The sequence below is a fragment of the Prosopis cineraria genome, unplaced genomic scaffold (assembly GCF_029017545.1).
Source record: "Prosopis cineraria cultivar Desert tree isolate PC_DT_omini unplaced genomic scaffold, ASM2901754v1 PC6, whole genome shotgun sequence".
In the NCBI taxonomy this organism is placed as follows: domain Eukaryota; kingdom Viridiplantae; phylum Streptophyta; class Magnoliopsida; order Fabales; family Fabaceae; genus Prosopis; species Prosopis cineraria.
Window position 1 is genome coordinate 13,186,082 of NW_026555337.1, and position 21,559 is coordinate 13,207,640.

Genomic DNA, 21,559 nt, shown 5'->3' on the forward strand with positions numbered 1-21,559 from the left:
AAAACAATCATCAATCATCAATCTCCCAATACACAAGTAATATGAGAAATTACAAACGATAGCTATCCCAGCAATTTAATTAAGTGATGCAATGAATTAAATTACTCCATTTGGTTAAGTCCACATATATTTGAATCAGATCAGTTAATTGGTCATCATGTGTACCTTTCTTGTCTGGCCGAATCAAACTCGTGAGTTCACTTATGAAAGTAGTCACACACTTTACAAGTGAGCCACAAGTTGGATTGGCATCCTCGTGAGCACCCCAAAAATGAAGCTATAGAGTGAAGTCCAAGAAACAATAATCAAAAACTTCAAAGTATACTTCTTACACACATTGTTGCAAACAAAAGAGAAATAAAGCTATCAAATCACACCACACACAAGCATTTAAAATGAAAGTGATATATGATGGACGGTGTTGTTTGAAAAATAAGACATGCACTTAATTAATTTCAGGGTTTTAAATCTGATCCTAATGCAAAATATTTTTCAAAATCATATTATTTCTTATCCTTTTTTTGCTTCCCGGCTGTCTGTTCCGTTTCCCTTGGGTTCGGATCCGTTCCTTTTTCCTTTTCCTTTCTGTGGCATGAGTGGTTGGAGGCTAGGGGGATTGTTATACATAGACTTCAACGTAGGACCAATGAATACAGTTAGTAAGAGAATGATAAGGAAGCCAATTGGAGAGCCAAGAATTACGTAAGTTGTTGTAGAGTGGTCATGGAGCATGAGAGAGATCCACAAAGAAACAAGGGAGGCATACATGAAGAACATGCCGATGTGAAGCATGAAAGGAACATGCATCCAAAACCAAGCAGATTGGAAACGAGAAGCAAGTATGCCTAGGAAGGAGATGGTGGACATGAGGGACAGGAAAAGGGTCACGAGATATGGGTTTGGAAGAGTTTTGAATCCAAACTTGTTTATAAGGGTTGGCTTGCCACTATCATTATTGGAACTAGCTGCCACATTGGGAAAGACCATCGTTGCAACCAAGCTCGAAACCACAGAACATGCTTGTGAGGTTTTATACACCCACTCTAGATCGCTTTTCATCAATTCCCCATAACTCTCTCTAAAGATTCCTTCTGCACTTTTACTCTCATTGTTGCGCTGCTCCCTCAAATTAGAAGGCACTGATTTTTTCACCAACTGCGACCATCACCATTTATAAATTATTTACCTTGTTTATTTTATGTAATATTTTGAATCAATCCTTCATGTCAAGTCAATTAAAATACTCCTTTGGTCCTATTCCTTCCGATCCCTATTATAAGACACATTTTAGAAGAATTTTTTAGTCCTTTACATAAGGGACTTGATGAGTTGTTAATTATGTTTTTTAATATTATCCCTATTTAAATTCATTAATTATGAAAGAGCATGTAATACACATTTGAAAAATTTTAGAGGTGACTAATGAAATCAATTAGTCACTTCCAACATATGTCATCATAATCAAAGAAAATCTTGAAACTTATTAATTTTATTTAAAAATTTAACAAATTCACAACTTTATCCCTATTAAATATACATACTATAACAACAAACATTATCTCTCACCAATCTTTAATAGAGGGCAAAGGGAGAAATTTGTGATTAAAATTTAATGATATGACTTATAAATATAACTAAAAAAAATTCTCCATATATTTTATAAATAGGATCGGAGGAAGTAGTTTAGTAATAAGTGAATAATGAAATTTTTAATCCCTCAAGTTTATTTAATCAATATTAATCAAGTCCCTAAAGTTTGATAATCATACACAGTGAGTTATGCAATATGGTTTGAAGACGCACAGGTGGTGTAACCTTTAACTCATGCATTGCAGAAAAAATTGCTGGTATAATGAGATCAAATAAGAACATGAAATTGTTTATGAAACTTTAGGGCCTTGATTGATAAAGATTAACTTTAAGGATCAAATTAAATTAATAATTGAGGTAAATTTCAGAGACCAGAAGATTTGTTATCCATCAGATGTGGTAATAGTTAGTTAAGCCAAACAAGTTTAGCAGCAAATGGAAACGCACCTCAAACCACTTGGATTCCCCTATCATGGTTGTTGTTTGCCAATTTAGGTTGGCACCACTCATGGCTGCCAAGTGCAATGCAGTGTTCCCCTTTTGATCCACTTGCCTAAATGCACTTTCGGGAATTGTGTCGTCCTTTCGATTCCATAAAAACTTATATAACTGGGTCTGTCTATTTTCTGCTGCTACCAGAACTATGTTCTTCCCCTCATCATTCACATTGTCAATCATCGATGGAAATTTTTCCATAATCCTCTCCACCATTTCTATCACACCATTCTTCGCAGCAATCATTAGAGGCGTCTCTACCAGCTCTATCCAAATCATTCACAATTGAGATCACAAAATAATTATTACATGTTGAACTAAGAAAATTCATGGAAACTAGCTCAATTCTCACTATGAGCATACAATTAACTAAATCAATACCCTCTCCTTCAGTCATAAGTATAGGGCAGCAATGAAGATGAAGAATGAAGTTCATTCATAAGTGATCTAACAGTGAAGATGAAGAATGATTACTCCGCCTAAAATGTCTATATGTTCTATATTTATAGAATAAAATTATAATGCTTTAATTTAACTACCGTTGTCATGTTTTGTCTTTAACATTTCATCATGGGAGGTATGCTCAAGAAGTCCATTCATTATTTGACGAGTCCATTTGTGCTTCTCCTTCATTTTTCGTATCTCAAGGAGCCACCTGTACCCTAGGAATCAGCCACCATGAAATCTTTTCAAAATATTATGGAGAATTCAAAAATAATGGACAATAATATACATTTAATTTGTTAACTTTATATAAAATCTTACTTTAGTTATTTTTTTAATTTTATAAATTATTTTTTTAGTCTCTTAATCTTTAACATTAATTCATTGATAATAGAAAATGTCGATATTATAATTTTAAATGGTAGCAAAACATGTTCAAATACTAATATATTAAGTTTAATTTGGAAAAGTAAACATGTTTTGCACACAAAAAAATCATTTATGAATTTTTGTCAGCATTTAAAATTACAATGTTAACTTTTTTTATATGGAACTAATTGTGTTAGACTTAGACAGCTGTAAAGATACTTTATAAAATCATGTGACCAAACTGAAAGAGCATCAAATTTACACTTTCACCATAACAGTTTATAATTATATATAATTAAAAAATATGAGAGAAAAGCAATTAATAAAGAAAATATTTAAGATAGATAAAATATCAAGGAAAATTAATTAAAAGCTTTTAACTCCATTTTTGAACTCAAACTCTTTAAGATATCTCCTCTCAAACGCACCTTAAAATTTATCGACCTTACACCTTTCTAATTCCAAAAGACACGTTTTGGAGGTTATAAGATCAAAAGATGTACAGGATAACCACAGCTTGGTGAAAGTGAAGTTTTAGATCCAAAAAAAAAAAAAAAAAAGTCCATATGTTAGTTCTTCTCTGCGCTCCTTCTCTCTCTCTCTGTTTTCTTCTTTTTTTTTTTTTGTTTTTTTGGTTGGTTTGGTTTAAATCTTTTTTCAACGGGAATACTAGTAGTTATTGATAGACATACATATACAGTACTTTTTTCCAAATGAACCAATATAAATCATATGGCATGCATGATTTTCATTAAATCAAGTATATACATGTATGCTTTTGTATGCACATTGACATGGCGTACGTACCTGCTAATAAAAATAAAGCCAGGATGAATAGCGGAAGGACTAGCGTAAGGCCTAGCAGGACAAAAATTATCAATCCCGGCAGGGCAAAAATGTACTTGACGCGAGGGATTTCAAGTAATGGCATACATTCTGCCAGCATGAGCCATCACAAGTTTATTAGTTTCCAAACATGTATGTATGTATGTATGTATAGAAGATGAGCACTAATTAATCATGCTTAATTACCTGGATCAAACAATTCTATTACTCTAAAGCAGATACGACGACAGACGGATGGCATCTGTTCACGTTCCAATTCTTCAATGGTCGTGGCCTCCTTCTTCTTCTTAACACGAAAAAGCCCTTATGGAAGTTCCAAACAAACCAAGCATATTATTTATACATAAAGTAAAGTCACAAAGTTCATGAAATGAACAGACACTTCATAAATATGTTTGCTTTCCTAAGAAGCATGTTTCTGTACGGAGGAGAAACATCTCACTCACAATTCTCTTCAATGGACAACAGTACAGTACTTACGATAAATGAAGCGGACGATGGTAGATCGACCATGGAGACTGGTACTTTTGAAAGCTGAAGGAATTGCTGCTAGGAGATGGAGCGGAAACAAGCCATCCTTGTTGCACTTCATCTCTTTCACAAGATCTCCATAATAAAGGTAAAATATTTCGATTGCCACTTCTGCCAAATCAAAGCAAACCATATATATAAATATATACATATAGATCTGCACTTCAACTTGCTTGGTTAATTAAGTCTAAAACACATTACACAGCAATATATGAAAGAATGAATTCTGGTTTGAATTTACCAATATGGCCCTGTGCAATTGCACAGTGGAGGATGGTATCATCATTGCCCCTTTGTATATAGTGCGCGTGGCCATGATGAGTTGAAGAATCTCCAGCATGGATCATACAAAGATAATGAAGGAAAAGAAAAGCTCGTTTGTTGCCACTGTGTGCCGCCAGGAAGAGGGGAGTCTCCTCATCAGTGTTGCGTTCCCTAACTAAGGATGGCTCTACTTTACAAATCATCTCACAAATTCTAAAATAACCCATTGAAGCTGCTAAGTGCAGAGCAGTGTTATTTTTCTTATTCTTAGTTCCAAACACCTCTTTCGCGTGCCCTTTTTCTTCTTTGTCTTCGCGAAGTATGAAGGATACCATTTCTAACGCTGCCCGGTACGCATTTTTAGACAAAGCCATGTGTAACACTGTGTCTTCGTTTTCTGTTATCTTCTCCGTGCGAAGCCCTCTTTCTTTCTTGTATGTTTCCATCACGCTTTCCCACTTGCCTTCCCTAACATGCTTAAGTAGTTTCTTCACTTTTTGCTTCATCTGGGCGTCATCTGACGAGCATACTGTCACTTGCAAATTAGTTATATATATAAAAAGGTTATAGTTATGGAAATCAGAAACAGACTAGAAACCCATGAAGAAAATCATGACACCCAAATATAAATATGAAATATTACTTGATAAGGCAAAAGTGTACCATTGATTTTTTAACTATGTATAAAGCTTTATTTTGGTTTATTAATTTTATAAAGTGCCTTTGCAAGTATCAAGTCAAATTGACTATTGATTAACGCTAATACACGACATAATAGCAAGAAGGACCTAAACATGATGGATCGTATTTTACTTGGATAACGGATAGAGACCAAAAGACTCTTTTGGGCTTGTCATCTTTTTCTTTTTTTAAAAAAAAGACAAAGAAAGAAAGAAATGTGTGTGTGTGTGTGTGTGTGTGTGTAACTGTGTAATGATCATTTTTCGAGTAACTCAGTTTACTTGTATAAACATCTAAACGTGAGTAGCAGAGACAGTATGTTTCTCTAAACTCACAATTGATTTTCCTTTTTTCTAATATTCGTTACAAATGGTAAACTATCTCTGGAGATAGCCCTATTTTACTTGTTATCAAATGAATATTTATCCAAACATTGACATGCAAACATAAATTAGAAACTATAGAAACCTCTTAATTCTTTCCCTTCCGTGCACGTATGTCCACCTTCACGAAAATAGCCAGCCAGTCTCGTAACTAAAGCAACAATAGAAATATAAAATTCAGGCATATATATTTTTACCCTTCCCAAATTAAATTTAAACGATGAAAATGTGAACTGTAATATATAGACAGCTATGAAAATTGGACCAGGCCAAACAAGAACCCCAAAAAGAAAACATAACCAACAAATAGAAGTAAAAAATCAAACAAACAACGAAGAAGTAGAAGTTAATGATCTGAAAGAACAGAGCTTTGGTAAAGAAATAAAGTATACATGAGATTGTAACTTTACCCAAACAAAATCTTAATATGTTAATAATAGTAATAAGAGGAGTTTGTTATAGAATAAATAATCTTTACACACTCCCTGTCCCTGGGCCTCATTATATAGTAAATCTAACTAATTTAAAAACATTGTAAGAAGTAGTAGCCTTCATTTTTTTGGCAAAAAGTATTATAATAACCATAATGAAGTGTTGGATAGAAGTTAAAAGCATGCCAACAATTTATTGCAATTAAAGAGGGATAAGGTTGGAAAAAAATTTAACTACCATAATTTTATCCTATATTTAGGATTCAATAGGGATTTGAAACTTTACCTTATAATTAGGAACAAATGAAGTATATATAATAATAATAATTGTTAAACTCAAAAAAAAAAATAATAATATCACTTTACCTAGGACGATGTCACTTTTTCAAATTTAATGATGATGATGATGATGATGATGATGATGATGATGATGTCTTAAACTCAAAAAATATGTAGTTTTTATTTTCTATTCAAGATTTAGAAAAGGGATAATACAACTTTTATTCCTTTAAGTTTGTCTCTATTATCAATTTGGTCTCTTAAGTTTATTTTAATTATCGATTTGATACTTATTGTTTTAAAAAAGAGGTTGCATTGTTAAAATTTTTTGACATGGAAATAGAATATTAATGACAGCTATATAAATTAATAAAAAGAATATAGTTATCTAGATAGAAAAAAGAAAAATTCTATAATTTTAAAAAACAATAGATCAAAACACAATGTAAGGGTTTATATTGATAAAAATTAAATAGGATTAATTTGTGTTTTAAAACTTAAAAGACTCACATGATAATATAAGAAATTAAATTATAAGAGATCAAACTGATAACTAAGGCAAAATTGAGGAATTAAAAATTTTATTATTCTTTTGGAAAACTAAGGAAAAACAATAAATTAGCAACTTCAGCACAAACATAAGTATACATGCAAAGAGTCAGTGGTGGAGCCAGGATCCTGGGCCTGGAAGGGCAGAATTATTTACATATTCATAATTTAAAAAACAATAAAAAATTACTTAATAATTACATACCTTATAAATTTTCTCTACATGGTTTCATATTTTAAAATCGTTGAACATTCAGCTTATTATCAATGCTTTTAAATAATTCTTTTTTAATATAAATCATAAGACAATCATTCATCCATAGTTTGCTCATTCAATTACGCAACCATTTTTCATAAATTTCATAACAGAAAAGGCTTTTTCAACCAAATTTTTTTCTTCAAATTTGATTTGAAATTTCAAACGATGCGGGCCAGATTAATTTTTTTTTATTTTCTTACAGGTTTAATGAGTGTTAATTTTTTATAAAATAATATTACTATTTGGGTATATTGAAATTGTGGGCTAAAATTTATTGAGTTTTTGAGTTAAAAAAATTAATTTTGGATCTGAGGTAAAAAATAATATGAAATGAGTTTAACATGCAAAATATAAAAAAGAGAGGGTGTAAAATATAAATATCCATACTCCATCTAAAATATTTTTTCACGAGGTCCGCAATTCTCTCCGGTGCTAGTACCACAGTGTCATTTGTCGTTGTTATTCCCTCATGCGATGATGAACTCATTGCCTCTGCACATGAATATTGACATCAGTGGACATACAGGTTAATTGTCATATATATACACGCACACGCTCGCTCGTGTATATAAGTGTCGATTATGTCTCCATGGATACAATGGATCAACACTACTTAAAACACTTTTGGGCTAAATCAATTAGTTCACTTTCAGGGTCCAGTGTTCCATGAATTAGAACTACGTGTAGATCTAGAAGCTAATAAATGAGGGAGCCAAATTTAAAATAAAACATGGAGTGCGAGGCCAAAATCTATTTTTAAACCTTTCATGAGCCAAACTTCTCACTTTTAGACATAGTTATGGAAATCGAGTCAGGCCGAACAAGAACGCCACGAAGAAAGCATAACCATGACATCAGAAAAGGGGGAAAAACATGAACAATGAGGAGGAGGGGAAGAAAAATCAAACAAAGGACAATGAAGAAGTTAGTGATCTGAAAGAAGGAGCTTTATTAGTAAAGAAATAGAAGTATGAGATTGTAACTTCACCCAAACAAAATCTTGAAGACGAGATGGAGAAAAGAGAAAGAAAAAATACCTGCGACTACGACGGAGTTCACAATCAGCAGAACGCGGCAGAAGCAGAAGCAAACTAGAAAGACTTACTCCCTCCATCCTTGTATATAAAATATTTTCTAAAAAATTATTTTATCCTTAAACATAAAAGGTGATAATAATATTTTTAAGTAATTAAATAATTTTACTTTCATCTTAAAAAATAAAACAGATCATTAATTATATGTTTTTCCCATCATCATCATGATATTAATTATGATATTATTAAGGGTAAAATTAAAAAATCATTATGTTTTCATCTGAGTTTAATTAAATAACAAATTTTTATTTATATATAAAATTTAATTAAAAATACTTTATATATAAGGACGGATGATTACTTCTTAAGTCAATAGAAATATCTCAACAGTCAACACCAAAAAACAAAACAAGAACATATATAGCTAAAAAAAAAAAAGATAAAACTTAAAGTCCAATCTTTTCCATAATCAACTCAACATGAGTGATATATTGTATATTGCTTTTGGACCGATAAATTCGAATGCTTGAATTTTAAAGTTTAAATTTTACATTAAAATATATGTGTTTAAAATTATTTATTTAGATATTATTAAAAATTTTAAATTTAAAGACAATGAAAAGAAGAAAATGAAAATGAAAAAAACGGGAACAAAACAAGAGAGTTAGAATGGTTAATATTTTAAAGGAAAATTAATTTTTTAGTCCTTCAATTTTAACTCACTTGTAATTCAGTCTCTCAACTATGACTCGCTGCGACTCAGTCCTTCAACTATAACTCGCTGCAACTCAGTCCCTCAACTTTTGATTTACCTATAACTCGATCCTTATTTTTTAATTTTTTTAATTTTTTTATCAAATAAGAGGGATAAAAAAATGCTCATATATTATTTTAAAATACCCTCTTCTTATTCATTAATGTGAGATAGAAGTTAACATGAAAAAAAAATTAACAAAAGTTAAGGGACTAATTTATAAGTGATTCAAAAGTTGAGGGATTGAGTCATAGGCGAGTTATAGTTGAGGGATTGAGTCACAGCGAGTCATAGTTAAGAGATTGAGTTATAAGTGATTTAAAAGTTGAAAGATTAAAAGATTAATTTTTTCTATTTTAAATAAAAAGTACATGAAAATTTAAATTATAAAACAGAATGACAACTTGGAACTTTATAAAAAAAAAACTACTATCAAATCAAAATCACATCATAACTTATCTTAAATTCAGTGCTCATTTTTTTTAAATGTTTTATTACTGAAAGTTTGTTTTAAAAAAATCCTATGACATTAATTTTTTTAGAAAGTCCTCAGGTGTCCTTTTCTCGATAAATTGCAATAAAATAGATTTGGATGAAATTTACACCCATAAATTTGTAAAGATCCCAACGGTGGATTACTAGATTTAATTTAGTAAAGAAACAGCAGAATGAGGTCGTAACTTCACACTCAAACCAAATATTAATACCAGGTGGAGATAATTTAAGAGAGGAAAATGAAGAGGCACCGACGGTGGAGTCCCAAACAGAAATCAAAGCCATGATCAAAATCATTTTGCGATATAATCAAAGAGGAACCGATCATGTATGAGGACAAACAGATAATGTCAGTTGTCTAAATTTTTATGAAAAATTAAGCTTAATAATTAATATATGATAAAAAAAATATTCATAAGCTTGACCTTTAAAATTTTGAATTAAGATGCAATGTTTTTGTATTAATCTTGTTTATTTTTCCTTGTTCTCGTTTCTAGGCAATCACCCTGAAAATCAAATGCCAAGAAAAGGACAAGAGTTACTAGGATGGCTTCGACCCTTTTCCCCTCATTATTTCAATTTCAACTACCCCTCAACATTTCTGTGCAGCATTAATATTTGACTGTGACCCCGTACTCAATGAGCACAACTTATTTGCTTTTCAATGCCAATTTTTAATTATATTTTTTAAAAATTATGCAAAACTTATTTCTACTTTATTTTATAAATATTAATTTTAATATGTAATAGAAGCGTTTGGACATATTTTTATAAAATCATAATTTTTACTCTAAAATTAATTATTCTTTTTACCCAAACAGCACAAAGAGCATGAGCAAAAGAGGAAGACTTGCTCTCTTTTGGGGTCAATATTAACAGGCATAGTCCTTGTTGTTGCAGTACGATCACCCTGCACAATTTGTTGCAGCACCCAGTGGTGGCGAGGCAATCAGAAATATAACAAGCCAAGTTAAATTGTCCATGTTATTCCACTTTCTTTTTCTTTTTCTTTTTTAAGGTTTAGCTTTTGCTACACACACGCAACAAAAGATTTTTAATCAAGTTTTAAATCATTTATCTTCATCTTCCATATATTAACTTTTTCTCTCTCTCACTCTCTCATAGACTCGAGTTATATAAATTCAGGAACACATTAATTTACTGAAAATTTTCAATCCAAATTCCAGAATTGATAAAACAGAAATTATAGAACTACAAGAATATAAAAATAAGGGGACGAAAGGGAAAACAATCATAGAATTGTAGAAAGGAGGAGAAGGAAATCCATAGTCATAATGAAAATGGCCAAATAGAAAGAGAAGATGCAGAGAAAGTGTTCACATAACTTTTCAACAACTTTTTTAATGCCCTAACTCCTCTTTAAATACTTCCGAAACACCAAACCCATTAATCATTTGATGGCCCATTCATACTACTCCAACCTCACAAGTTCATTTGTTGCTGCCATTATTATTATTGGACCCATTCATAACATACTTAAAAGATTAAAAATTATATTATCCTTTTTCTAAATTTTGAAACAGTTTCCTCACACTTGCTCCCCCTTTTCCACTTAGTTTTTTTTTTTCTTTTCCAAGGACCACTTAGTTTTGCCCTGACACTTAACAAATGAAAGCATTTAATATTCACAATACAATTCACATATTGGCCCCCATCTTGACTGAGCAAAAGTAAGGATATATAGGAGAAGATTTTGGCTCAACTCGAAATCTAATCTCTTTTGTGAGGAATGGATTAAATAGACAATCCAAAGTCTAATTTTGTCTAAACTTAACCCAAAATTAAATAGGACTAAATTTAGTTTGTAAGATTCTTGGTAGTATATTACCTCTTTTTTTTTTCTTTTTTCTCTATGAGATGTAACAATTCATTTCAACATAATAAAATCAATTAATATAATAAAAATACTTACAATTATATAAAATTTATCCCAAACATTAAAAGTTAAGCATAATAAATCCATAACAATTTTCAACAATAATAAAAAGTATTTCAATTATAATCCATAACAACATTCAACAAACTTCAACATGTTTAAACTACATTACAACAACAAATTAACAACAAACTTTAACCTATGTTCATGCAATCATCTCCTCTAGAATTAATTACACTTGATATGTGTGTAAAAAATAAATTATATACACATATAAACTGCATGAAGAGAAGAGAGGTAAGAAATTAAGGAATGAACCACACGTTCAACAATCAGGTCTTAGACTTCATGTTTAATTATTTTAAAAAATAAAATAATTATAATTATATGTAGATAATTTTATAGGATTGAATCAGACTGGATTAAATAGTTTGAAAGCTTGATCTCCTATCTAATCAAACCTAAAAATGAAATTTGGTCTCGTTGATCCTTTTAGTGCTTAAGGTCAATTTTTCATAGGATTATTTGATCAGATTAAATTTGATTGGGCTGAATCAAGTTGGATAAGATTGTGAGAGTTTTGCATAGCCCCAAGCAAAAGCGAAAGACTTGCTTTTGGGTCAATAGACGGTCAACATTCACCTACAAATAAGGGCGAGAGAAAAGGAAAATATCAGAGGGAAGGGGATGAATATCGTGAGGAAAAATGACATTTAAAACCCTCTTAATAAAATTTATCATAATAAGAGCCTAACAATTTTATATCAAATATTATCGTATGAAAATATGTATATGTTATTTTATAAAATTAAGTTTCTAAGAAAATTCTAATAAAAAAATACAAGTTAAGGTTTAGCTTTAATTTTAACAACAATATATATGTATTTTCATAAGATAATATCCAATACAAAATTGTTAGGGTTTTATTGTGATAAATTCCTTTGAGAGTGTCTTAAATGTCATCTTCCAATAATAAAATGACACATCATTACATACGTAGTGTCATCAGAATCTGATTCTGAGTTAAGTTGTTCTTTATAAATAAATAAATATTTTTTACTTAATTATTATTATTTTTTATATCGAACATACAAATAAGAAAGGAATAATTAAAATAACTTTAAAACCATATTAATTTGGCACAATTAACTTCAGGTAAATGTTCTCACAAATGGATATTGTGGTATGCCTAACACATTTTCACACTCAATCGACTCCCAAACTTATTTTATAATTTCATAAGACCATCCTTGTCTTTTTTAATTAGTTTTTTGATTTTTTTTTTTAAATTTTGGTGGCGATTCTCATTTTTTCTATTTTCGTCTCGAAAGTTAGAACCTCCACTCTTGTGTGCTGTCTGCATTGCATTTTCAGATGCGACAATAATCAACAAAAAAAAAAGGATTTAATGTAATGAATACAAAATGTAGAATAATACATTAATTATCACGTGTAAGGAGGGAATTACCTGAGGCAAGAAGTAGAAACAGAAAGAGATAGGAAGAAGAGCCAAAAAATTCATCAGACCCCATTGTTTCTTCACCTTTTGCACTGCAAAATCAAAATCAGCCCCAAATGTATGACAACAAATATATTATATTATACTGTCAGCTCTCTTCGTTCCTCTTCACCACACCATCATGCTGGAAACTCACAAGCACCGTATCCTGCACACACCCGCATAATTTCACCTTTCTTACCATATCAAAGTATTTTGTTTATAAACAAATATAAAAAGCAACTCGTACATCAAGTTTGTCTTTTCTTTCCGTGGACCGTGGAGGTCATTTTGGAATCCCATGTGAATGACAATCCCAGAGTGACAGACAGCTCAATCTTTTTGACTCTCGCCTCAGTCTGCTCACCAAATTTCACCTTCAGTGTACGATTTACCCTTGACCAGACAAAATAGTCCTTGCAAATTTCACGAATTTATTAGCGTTTCAGTATTTCATTAACGCACTATATTAAATTTACCCCCAGCGCAACAACACCCAAAAATGAAACAATTACCCTCTGTAAGTGAAAATCAAAAGTGGAGGGGAAAGACTGTCTTCATCTACTAAGGTAGTACGAACCTAATGCTCATGCCACCCAAAAATTTATCCTCCACCGAAGAAAGCTTCCCCACATCATAGGAAAAGATTCCCTCACTGTCAACCCTATCACTTGCCTTTCTGACGGTTCTACGGACCTGTCGTGGACTTAACCATGTTTATGGCGTATTACACCCCTATGTTGTCACTCTCGCCCCGCTCACGTTAGCATCTATGTGTTCCACTTTTCTAGTCCAAAACCGGCATCAGAATCTACTGGGATATTACTTTCATTTTATTTATAAATTATATTTATCAATCTTATTAATATCAATACAATAATAATATAAAAAATAATTATAAATAAAATTTTAAAATTAACTCTCAAATAAAAAAACTAAAAAATAATCTAAATAATATGATATTATTTTTTAAATAATTCTTTCAATAAAAAAAGTCTGTCAACTTTACTTACTTACTGACAAAAAGGCCAAAATGAATTGGGAAGGAAATTTTTAACAAGTTACATCTTTTTAAAAAAAAGAAAAAAAAAAGCAAACAAAGCAAAAGAAACAAAACAAAAATGCGTAAGACCACCAAATTCTTCAACCTTCACCATAGCCTTTCACCATGAAAAATTACTGCACATCTTTAGATTTAAATGCTCCAACTGAGGAGAATGGTGGGGATAGCAATAGCATTTTCTTAGACTTAAATACTCTTTTCATCTGTGAGAATATCTACACTGTATCATTTTTTAATTAACTAACAGTTGAAATTAATTTTTGTTAATAATAGGGACTAAACTATGTTGTTTCCAAAATTTGAGAGAAAATATTATACAAAAATGAGTTTGTGGCTCTAAACGCTTTTGGACTTATAATTTAAGGATTAAATTATCCTTTAACCCCTCTTTATTAGACTTGGGTTGTATACATTGTTCTTTATAAATAGAGAATATCTTAGTTGTATTTTACATATTAAAACAAGAAAGCTCCCTCCCTTACTCCCATTTTCTTACTTTTCTTAGGTCGCGTCTCTCTTCTTTTCTTCTCTCAATCTTTATTATTTATAATACAAATAGTAAATTGAACAATTAAACTCTTGATTTTGTAAAATTATCATAAAAACCGAAACACTTAACATAATTACGTGATCATCTCGGAGTTAACAAGCTATGTGGCTTAATTCTCCACGAATTAATTTCCTGTTTCTTGTGTTCCGCATATGTTATTATTTGGAGTTTCGTAGCTACGGTTTAAAGTTTTGCTTTATCCTTTTGAAAGGTAATCAAGCTGGGGTTGCGTATCAACTTTCCAGCAACAGTATCTTTATTTATTTATTCATTCATTTTTATTACTAGCCTTATGTTGAGTGCAGTCCAATAACACGAGTGTGGTATAACTATTTATAGTCAATTTGTTCTGAAATATAGAATGACAATGTTTCCTGTAAGATTAGAAAAATAATCTTTTTTCTTGGTTGATTAAAAGGTTTAGGTGATGAGTTGATCCCAATGATCACCTGAGCTGGAGTCAACGACAGAGTTTAAGGATTTGCAAATGCACCCCTCACCTTGAAAAAAATTGCAAGTACGATGTGTAAATTTTACAACTTTACACCTCATATTTTTAATATTTTACATCCTCAGAACTAATTAAAGAATATGTGTTCAAAATCTTATAAAATATGTAATATTTTAATTATTAAAATAAAATCTTGTTATTACAATTTTAGCCCTGATATAATTATTTTTTTAACTATTTAAATTATTATTTTTTAAAAAAATATAAATGTTAAAATTATTAAATTATTTGGTACCACTTGCTCTAGATCCTAGTTCTGCCACTACCTAGGCCATGCTTCAAGGGCTTAAAAAAGTGCTTATAAAAATATTTATAGATCATCCACCAATAAAGTATTTATGTCAATATTGAGATTATATAGAATATAATTACTAGTACAAAAGATTAATCTCATTTTAAAAATCAAACTCTCAATCACTTGTTTCAGGAATGAGATAGCCCCAAACTCATATTATTAAATTGTATGAGCCCATTTATTTTCTTTATTGTGTTCTTCCTCTGTTCCAAATTATAAGATATCTTTTCAAAATATTTGACATATCAAAATATTAGACACTTTGATAAAACTAATATTTTATTAATAGGCTTATTCCAATATTATCTTTTCTCTCTTTCTATTTAATTATTGTCCTTCTATCTTTTCAATATATTAAATGAGGAATATTTTTAAATGTTTATATTTTTTTGAAAAAAATAAAATTGTTAAGTGTATTATAATAGGGCCTATATCTCAAATTATAAGACATTTCTAACTACCTCACCGGAACTAAGAAAAAAGGATGTTAAATCAATAATTTTGCCTGAAAATATAATAAATTTTTAATTTTATCCATATTCAAATGAAATATTTTTAAATTTGTATTATATTCCCTCTTATATAGTTAATAAGTTTAAACAGGGATAATATTAAAAAAATATAATTAATACATGATCAAGTGTTTTATATTAAAAACTAAATAAATTTTTTTAAAAGATGCTCTATAATAAATATAGGAGGGAATATATATATATATATATATATATATATGTGTGCCTGTGATTGTTTATGTTCAATTTTATGTTGTTCGTTCCGACCAGGAGTTATTTATGGTTTGTGTATCACTTTTTCTAAACATTAATTACTTTCAAAGAGAATTCAATACTTTAAAAAATAAACTAGAAGAATTTATCTTTAACTTTAATTATCATAATTGATCTGTCCATCTCGCGAGCACACTAACGCTATTAAGAATAATATCAATCAAGTTGGATCATTATTCAAAAGATCAGTTTAAAAACAAAGTGATGTCATGCTAAGAAAACAAAGTGATGTCATGCTAAAGCAATATATTTAAAATCTTCATGCATCCATACAAAACAGAATCTAATTAAAGTACCTAGTTTTCAAAGCATTTGATATATTTGGCATATTCCAATCATATGACAAGTGAATCAAGTTATTCGTCCAAAATCTCCGGAACAAAAGACTGTAAAGTCTGAATCTGCCTTTTCATCCCCAAAGCCACAATCATCAAACCTTTAATTTTTTGTCTTGATGCACAAACGGTAAATAAGACTAATAATGTCGTGATCCGCTTACTTATTCCTTTCAGATTCCTTCAGTTTTCTTTCTGGACCTATGATTTGATCTTTTTAATGAAAAATTTTAAACAAAAATTTGCTTTTAGTTCATGAAATAACATTTTGGGACCAACACATCAATTTAATTATGATTTAGGACCATGACATTTTACAATTACAATAAAGGACCAAAAGTCCTTGTTAATTAGATACACACAATAAAATTACTCAAGTATCCTTCACCCCAAAAGGCTAAAATGCTTCGTATTAAAAGCTGGCAGAACAGTTGGAAATTAATCATAAACAGTAAGAAATCACGGAAAATGAAAATTCAGTACCTACTACATGTATTAATAATTAAAGATTAAATAAGGTTTTTTCAAATTTTAAAAATTTGACACTAAAATGCAAATTTTTTTGTAATTGATGTTTTAATTTTTAACATAGAAGATTGAAGAAACACTTGTTGAAATTAAATTAAAATGGAATGTTTGATAAGAAAAATAAAAATAAAAAATTTAAATCGTTCAATTTAAATTTAGATAATTTAAATCTACTGTTAGAAAAACAACACCACCATACTTCTATTTATCAAGTAATTGTTGGACGAGATAGCATCTCAAAAGGAAGAAAAACACATTTAGGTCCAACGGTTCTAAAGAAATACATATAGATAGACATAATATTATATTTTAACTCAAAACTTTAAAGCAATAAATGTATAGGTCTTTTGTTTTTTTTTTAAATATACTTCTTCTCTAATCTAAATTCTATCCTATGCGAGATCTTTTCCTGTACAAAACCAGATCAACTCAAACTTGACTTCTCAATACTAATTGATAAACCAGGTTTGCAGTTGAATGCAACGCTTGGCAATTTCACTACAATAGTCCAACCCATCGAATACCAAATTCTAACACAGGATGCTGCTCTAGAGGGCTTGTAAAAATGTAAATTTTACAAGTTCAAATTAGAACTTATTAGCAAAGCTCTTGTGATACCTCCAACATGGCAACTTATTAAAATATGAGCTACTTCTTCTAATTCTATTTATAAAACACCTTCTAAAATAATTTTTGGCCCAAAATTTAGGACACATTTCAATAATTAAATCATTTTTTTATTTTACTCTTTCTTGATTAGCGTGAAGATATTTAATGTTGTTGCATTATTATTTAAAGTTAAGAGTAAAAATAAAAGCACATATTATTTTTTTTTTATAATGTCAAGAAAATAACTAACTTGTTTTAAGATACGTGAAACGGTTAAAATGTCGAAGCTCTGGCAGTTACCAGTGATGGCAACGGTAGTAGAGGAGTGTTCCTTTTCTAATAACCAAATAGTAACCATTTTCATGAGTAAACTTATTTTCAATTTGATCCTTAATTCATGGAAAGTAATTTTAGAATGGTTTGATCAGTGTTTTAAAAATTGGACTGAATTAGGAACCAACTCTTGGTCCGATTCGGTTGAACCTCTCAAAACCGGCCATAAGGGAACTGGTCAACGATCAAAAAATTCAGTTGAAAACTGAACCGATTCCCTTAAAAACCGGTCTAAATTATTTAAAAATTTTAAAAAATTAATTTAAAAATTAATTAAAATAAAGAACAACCAAGAATAATTAATATTAATCATGCATTCATTAACAATATATCATTTTACCAATCATTTATTAATTTTTTTGAAAAGTATAAATATCTGCATATACTTCTTATTTAATTAGGATATATAAATTAAAAATATATTAATTTAATATCAATCGGTTCAACCACACTACGACCACAGTGAATCAATGAATCGTGAACTAATGACTAGTTTGATTCAATGACCGGTTCGGTTTTTAAAACCTTAGTTTTAATCTCTTAGGCTTGTTTTGGTTGGAGAGGGATGTGGGATGAAATTATTATTTTTTAAAATTTTTCTTTTGGAGAATGATAGTTAGGTATCAAAACAATAAATTAATATCAATTAAATTCCCAATCAATTTTTTCACAAAATAAATTATAAATATTAATTCAAATAGTTACAAACAGAAATTTTTATTACAATTTAAAAATTACATTTGATATTTAAATATTTATATATAATCAAAACTCCTAAATTTATAATAATTTGGATCAACATTTTCATCTTACTTTTCAAAAAAAATTTTCAGGCACTTAATTGATGTTAATTTACTGTTTTGAGACATAACTATTATTTTTTTGATTTCTTGTCTTAGTTTTCTTTTTTTTTTTCCATTTTTTTTCCTTGATGACCACAAAAAAAAAACAACAACAACATAGGCCTTGTTTGGTATATAGGCTTCAATTTAAAAGGATTGAGATTGAGACTGGTGTTGGTATTGGTAGTAGGAGTGGGAGTGGGAATGAGACTTTAAAATTATCTTTGGTATGAAGTAATATGTATAGGGAATACTTACTTTTATTTTATTTTACAATTAAACATAACTTATGAATAGACTAAAATACCCTTTACATTCAAAAAAAATAAACCTAGCTTGTGAGGTCTGGAAGCAGTCGAATGCGGCAATCACCATGGCAGCGCAGCTTTAGTTTCAGGTTTGAATGCGGTGGATCTAGAAGAAGTTGACAACATCTCTGATTCTGATCTTTCCTCTTCCTCCATCTCCTTCTTCATCGATGTGCTGCATCTCTCTGAATTTTATATTTCCTCCTTCACCTACGTCTCTTCCTCCTCCGCAATTTCTTGGCAGTGTATAGATCGGAGCTTAAGGCAGCGTACAGATCAAAGCTTGAAAAGAGGATTTCATGGCAGCTGGATGGAGTGTATAGATCAAAACGTATAGATTGAAGCTTGCAATTTTGTTGCACGAAGAGAAGAGACGCGAGAAAGAGATGGGTGAGGGCAATTTGGTCCAGATATTTTCATTCTTAGGAATGATTTTGCAAACCCAGGGGGTGGGTGGTACTGAATAATCCCATGTAAGGTGGGATTGGGATTGGGTTTAGATTGCTTAATGATACCAAACATAAAAAGTTGGGTTTTCTTAATCCCAATACCAGTCCTTAGCTTTTAATCCCATATACCAAACAGGGCCATAGGGTCCAAGACCCTTAAGTTAGAAATCAAAAATTCAATAATACAATCTAGAAAATTTGAGAAGAAAACGATGCCTTACACTTCCTTGAGAGCTTCCTTCTCCATTTTAATCTCAATCCATCCAAAGGTTTAGGTAAAGAGACTTTAATGATATTCTTACAATTAATTTTGATGTATACTGACTAGGATCATGCTAAGGTAAACGAAATACAATGAGTTGAAACAACGATGACTTTGTAAAGTTTATTTTATCATTTTGGTGGAAGACTTTATAAATTTTAGATTAACATATCCTGAACAAAACTGTAATTATTTTCAATAATTACAATTATTATCAGGTTTTGGAAAAAAAAAACATTTAAGTCTCAGAAAAGATACTGTCAACATACACAATTTTGGATAATTATTTACCTACCTATGCAATTACATATGAATTATTGCATACATATTCAATAGCAATAGCGGATGTCATACACACACCTCTAATTCTAATTATAAGACACAGAAGAAATTAATTTTCATCCAATTTATAAGATACTTTGCTATTTTTTATGTTTATATCTATCTTTATACCTTTATCAAATACTAAAAAAATTATTAAAAATAATTCTTTCAGTTTTTGTTAGAAGTAGAGATAACTTATTAAATTTTAAGATAAAATTAATAAAATTTAAAATTTTTCTCAATTTTCATAAAACATATTAAGAGTGACTTATAAAATAAAAGAAAATTGAATATACCAAATACTTGAATTAAGATAACACAGCCTGCCAAAAACAAAATCTCATGAACATTAATGCTATGTTTGGATACTCATGAATTTGAATTTGAATTTGAGCCAAATTTATTGTTTGAATAATTAAAAATATATGGATTTGGATTTGACTCAAATCTAAATCCAAGTTCTCTCTTAATTTCTTTATAATTTGAAATCCTTTTTAAACCTCTATTATTTTAAATCCTAACTCAAGCTCTTTTGTAATTTGACCCAAATGCATGAAGGTTTGATTGACCTACCAACAGTAATTTGACTGAATTGCCAAAGTTAATGAAAAAAAACTACCATCGTTGATTGAAACAGGATGATTGACTTTCACCGGCACTAGACCGATGATGATGACGGGGACTGGACCGACGAAGAAGATAAGGATCAAATTGAGGGGAACACTAAGGATTAGACAACCGACTTCCATCGAAATCGTATCGACAATGACAATAGGGATTGGACCAAAAGTCCAACTTCCATCGGGCAAGGACTGGACGGGCCTTCTGTAGCCATCGGCTTTAGTTTGGTCATCGTCAATCCGGTTCATGCTAGTGGAAGTCAGCCATACGATTCCCGTCATTGCCATCAGTCTAATCTCGTTGGAAGTCGATTGTCTGGTCCCTGTCATCGCCATCATTTCGGTCCCAATGAAAGCCAACTGTCCGATTCCCATCGTCCCCCTCAGTAAGGTCCTTATCGTCTCCATCAATTCGGTCCTCGTCGTCATGACTGTTTAGTCCTGATGGAATTTAGAGATCCTGTCCCAATCATAATTGGTGCCATAGTCACAATCAGTTTCATTTGTTTGATCCTGTCGAAAGTTGCCTATTCGAATCGTCAAGTTTGACCAATTTTTCAAGTTTTTTTAAAATTCAAATATAGATTTTAAATTTTAAAATTTTACTTTAAAACTAAACAAATAATTTTAATATTATAATTTAAAATTTTTTATATCATCTAAAAAATAATTTAGAATCCAAATTTTTAACTTAAATACACCCATCCAACCATAACCTAAATAATTTTTTAAGAGGCGCTGTGCATTACAAAGATTAGCAAAACAAAGGACGAGCGTCGAGCATTCTCAAATTGATGATGTGACCTACAATGCTGTAATTGCTGTAATCTACTTTTCCTATATCTACATTTGAAAGTCTCCTTCATTGAACAGCCACGACACAAAACAAGCAAAGCAGTTTACTTTATACACTACTGAGTACCGCCTTGAATCTCCTCATTTCGAC

At 30.3% G+C, this 21,559-nt stretch overlaps 1 protein-coding gene across 1 annotated transcript; it reads right to left on the minus strand.

The window, feature by feature from the left end:
* Positions 1 to 333: 333 nt before the first annotated feature.
* Positions 334 to 8,191, minus strand: LOC129314266 (uncharacterized). The gene is made up of 10 exons (XM_054957651.1): positions 8,159 to 8,191; positions 7,509 to 7,613; positions 5,689 to 5,754; positions 4,517 to 5,056; positions 4,225 to 4,386; positions 3,931 to 4,047; positions 3,706 to 3,834; positions 2,625 to 2,747; positions 2,038 to 2,351; positions 334 to 1,155 (listed from the first exon to the last, which is right to left on the minus strand). The coding sequence occupies exons 2-10, from the start codon at positions 7,606 to 7,608 to the stop codon at positions 511 to 513; spliced, it is 2,196 nt and encodes a 731-aa protein (XP_054813626.1). The 5' UTR covers positions 7,609 to 7,613; positions 8,159 to 8,191; the 3' UTR covers positions 334 to 510.
* Between the last annotated feature and the right edge of the window lie 13,368 nt (positions 8,192 to 21,559).

Coding starts and splice junctions, on each gene's coding strand:
- LOC129314266 (XM_054957651.1), bottom strand. CDS start 7,608: ATGAGTTCATCATCGCATGAGGGAATAACAACGACAAATGACACTGTG. Junction 5,057..5,688: donor GGAAGGGAAAGAATTAAGAG/GTTTCTATAGTT, acceptor TATGCTCGTCAG/ATGACGCCCAGATGAAGCAA. Junction 4,048..4,224: donor CATCGTCCGCTTCATTTATC/GTAAGTACTGTA, acceptor AACTTCCATAAG/GGCTTTTTCGTGTTAAGAAG.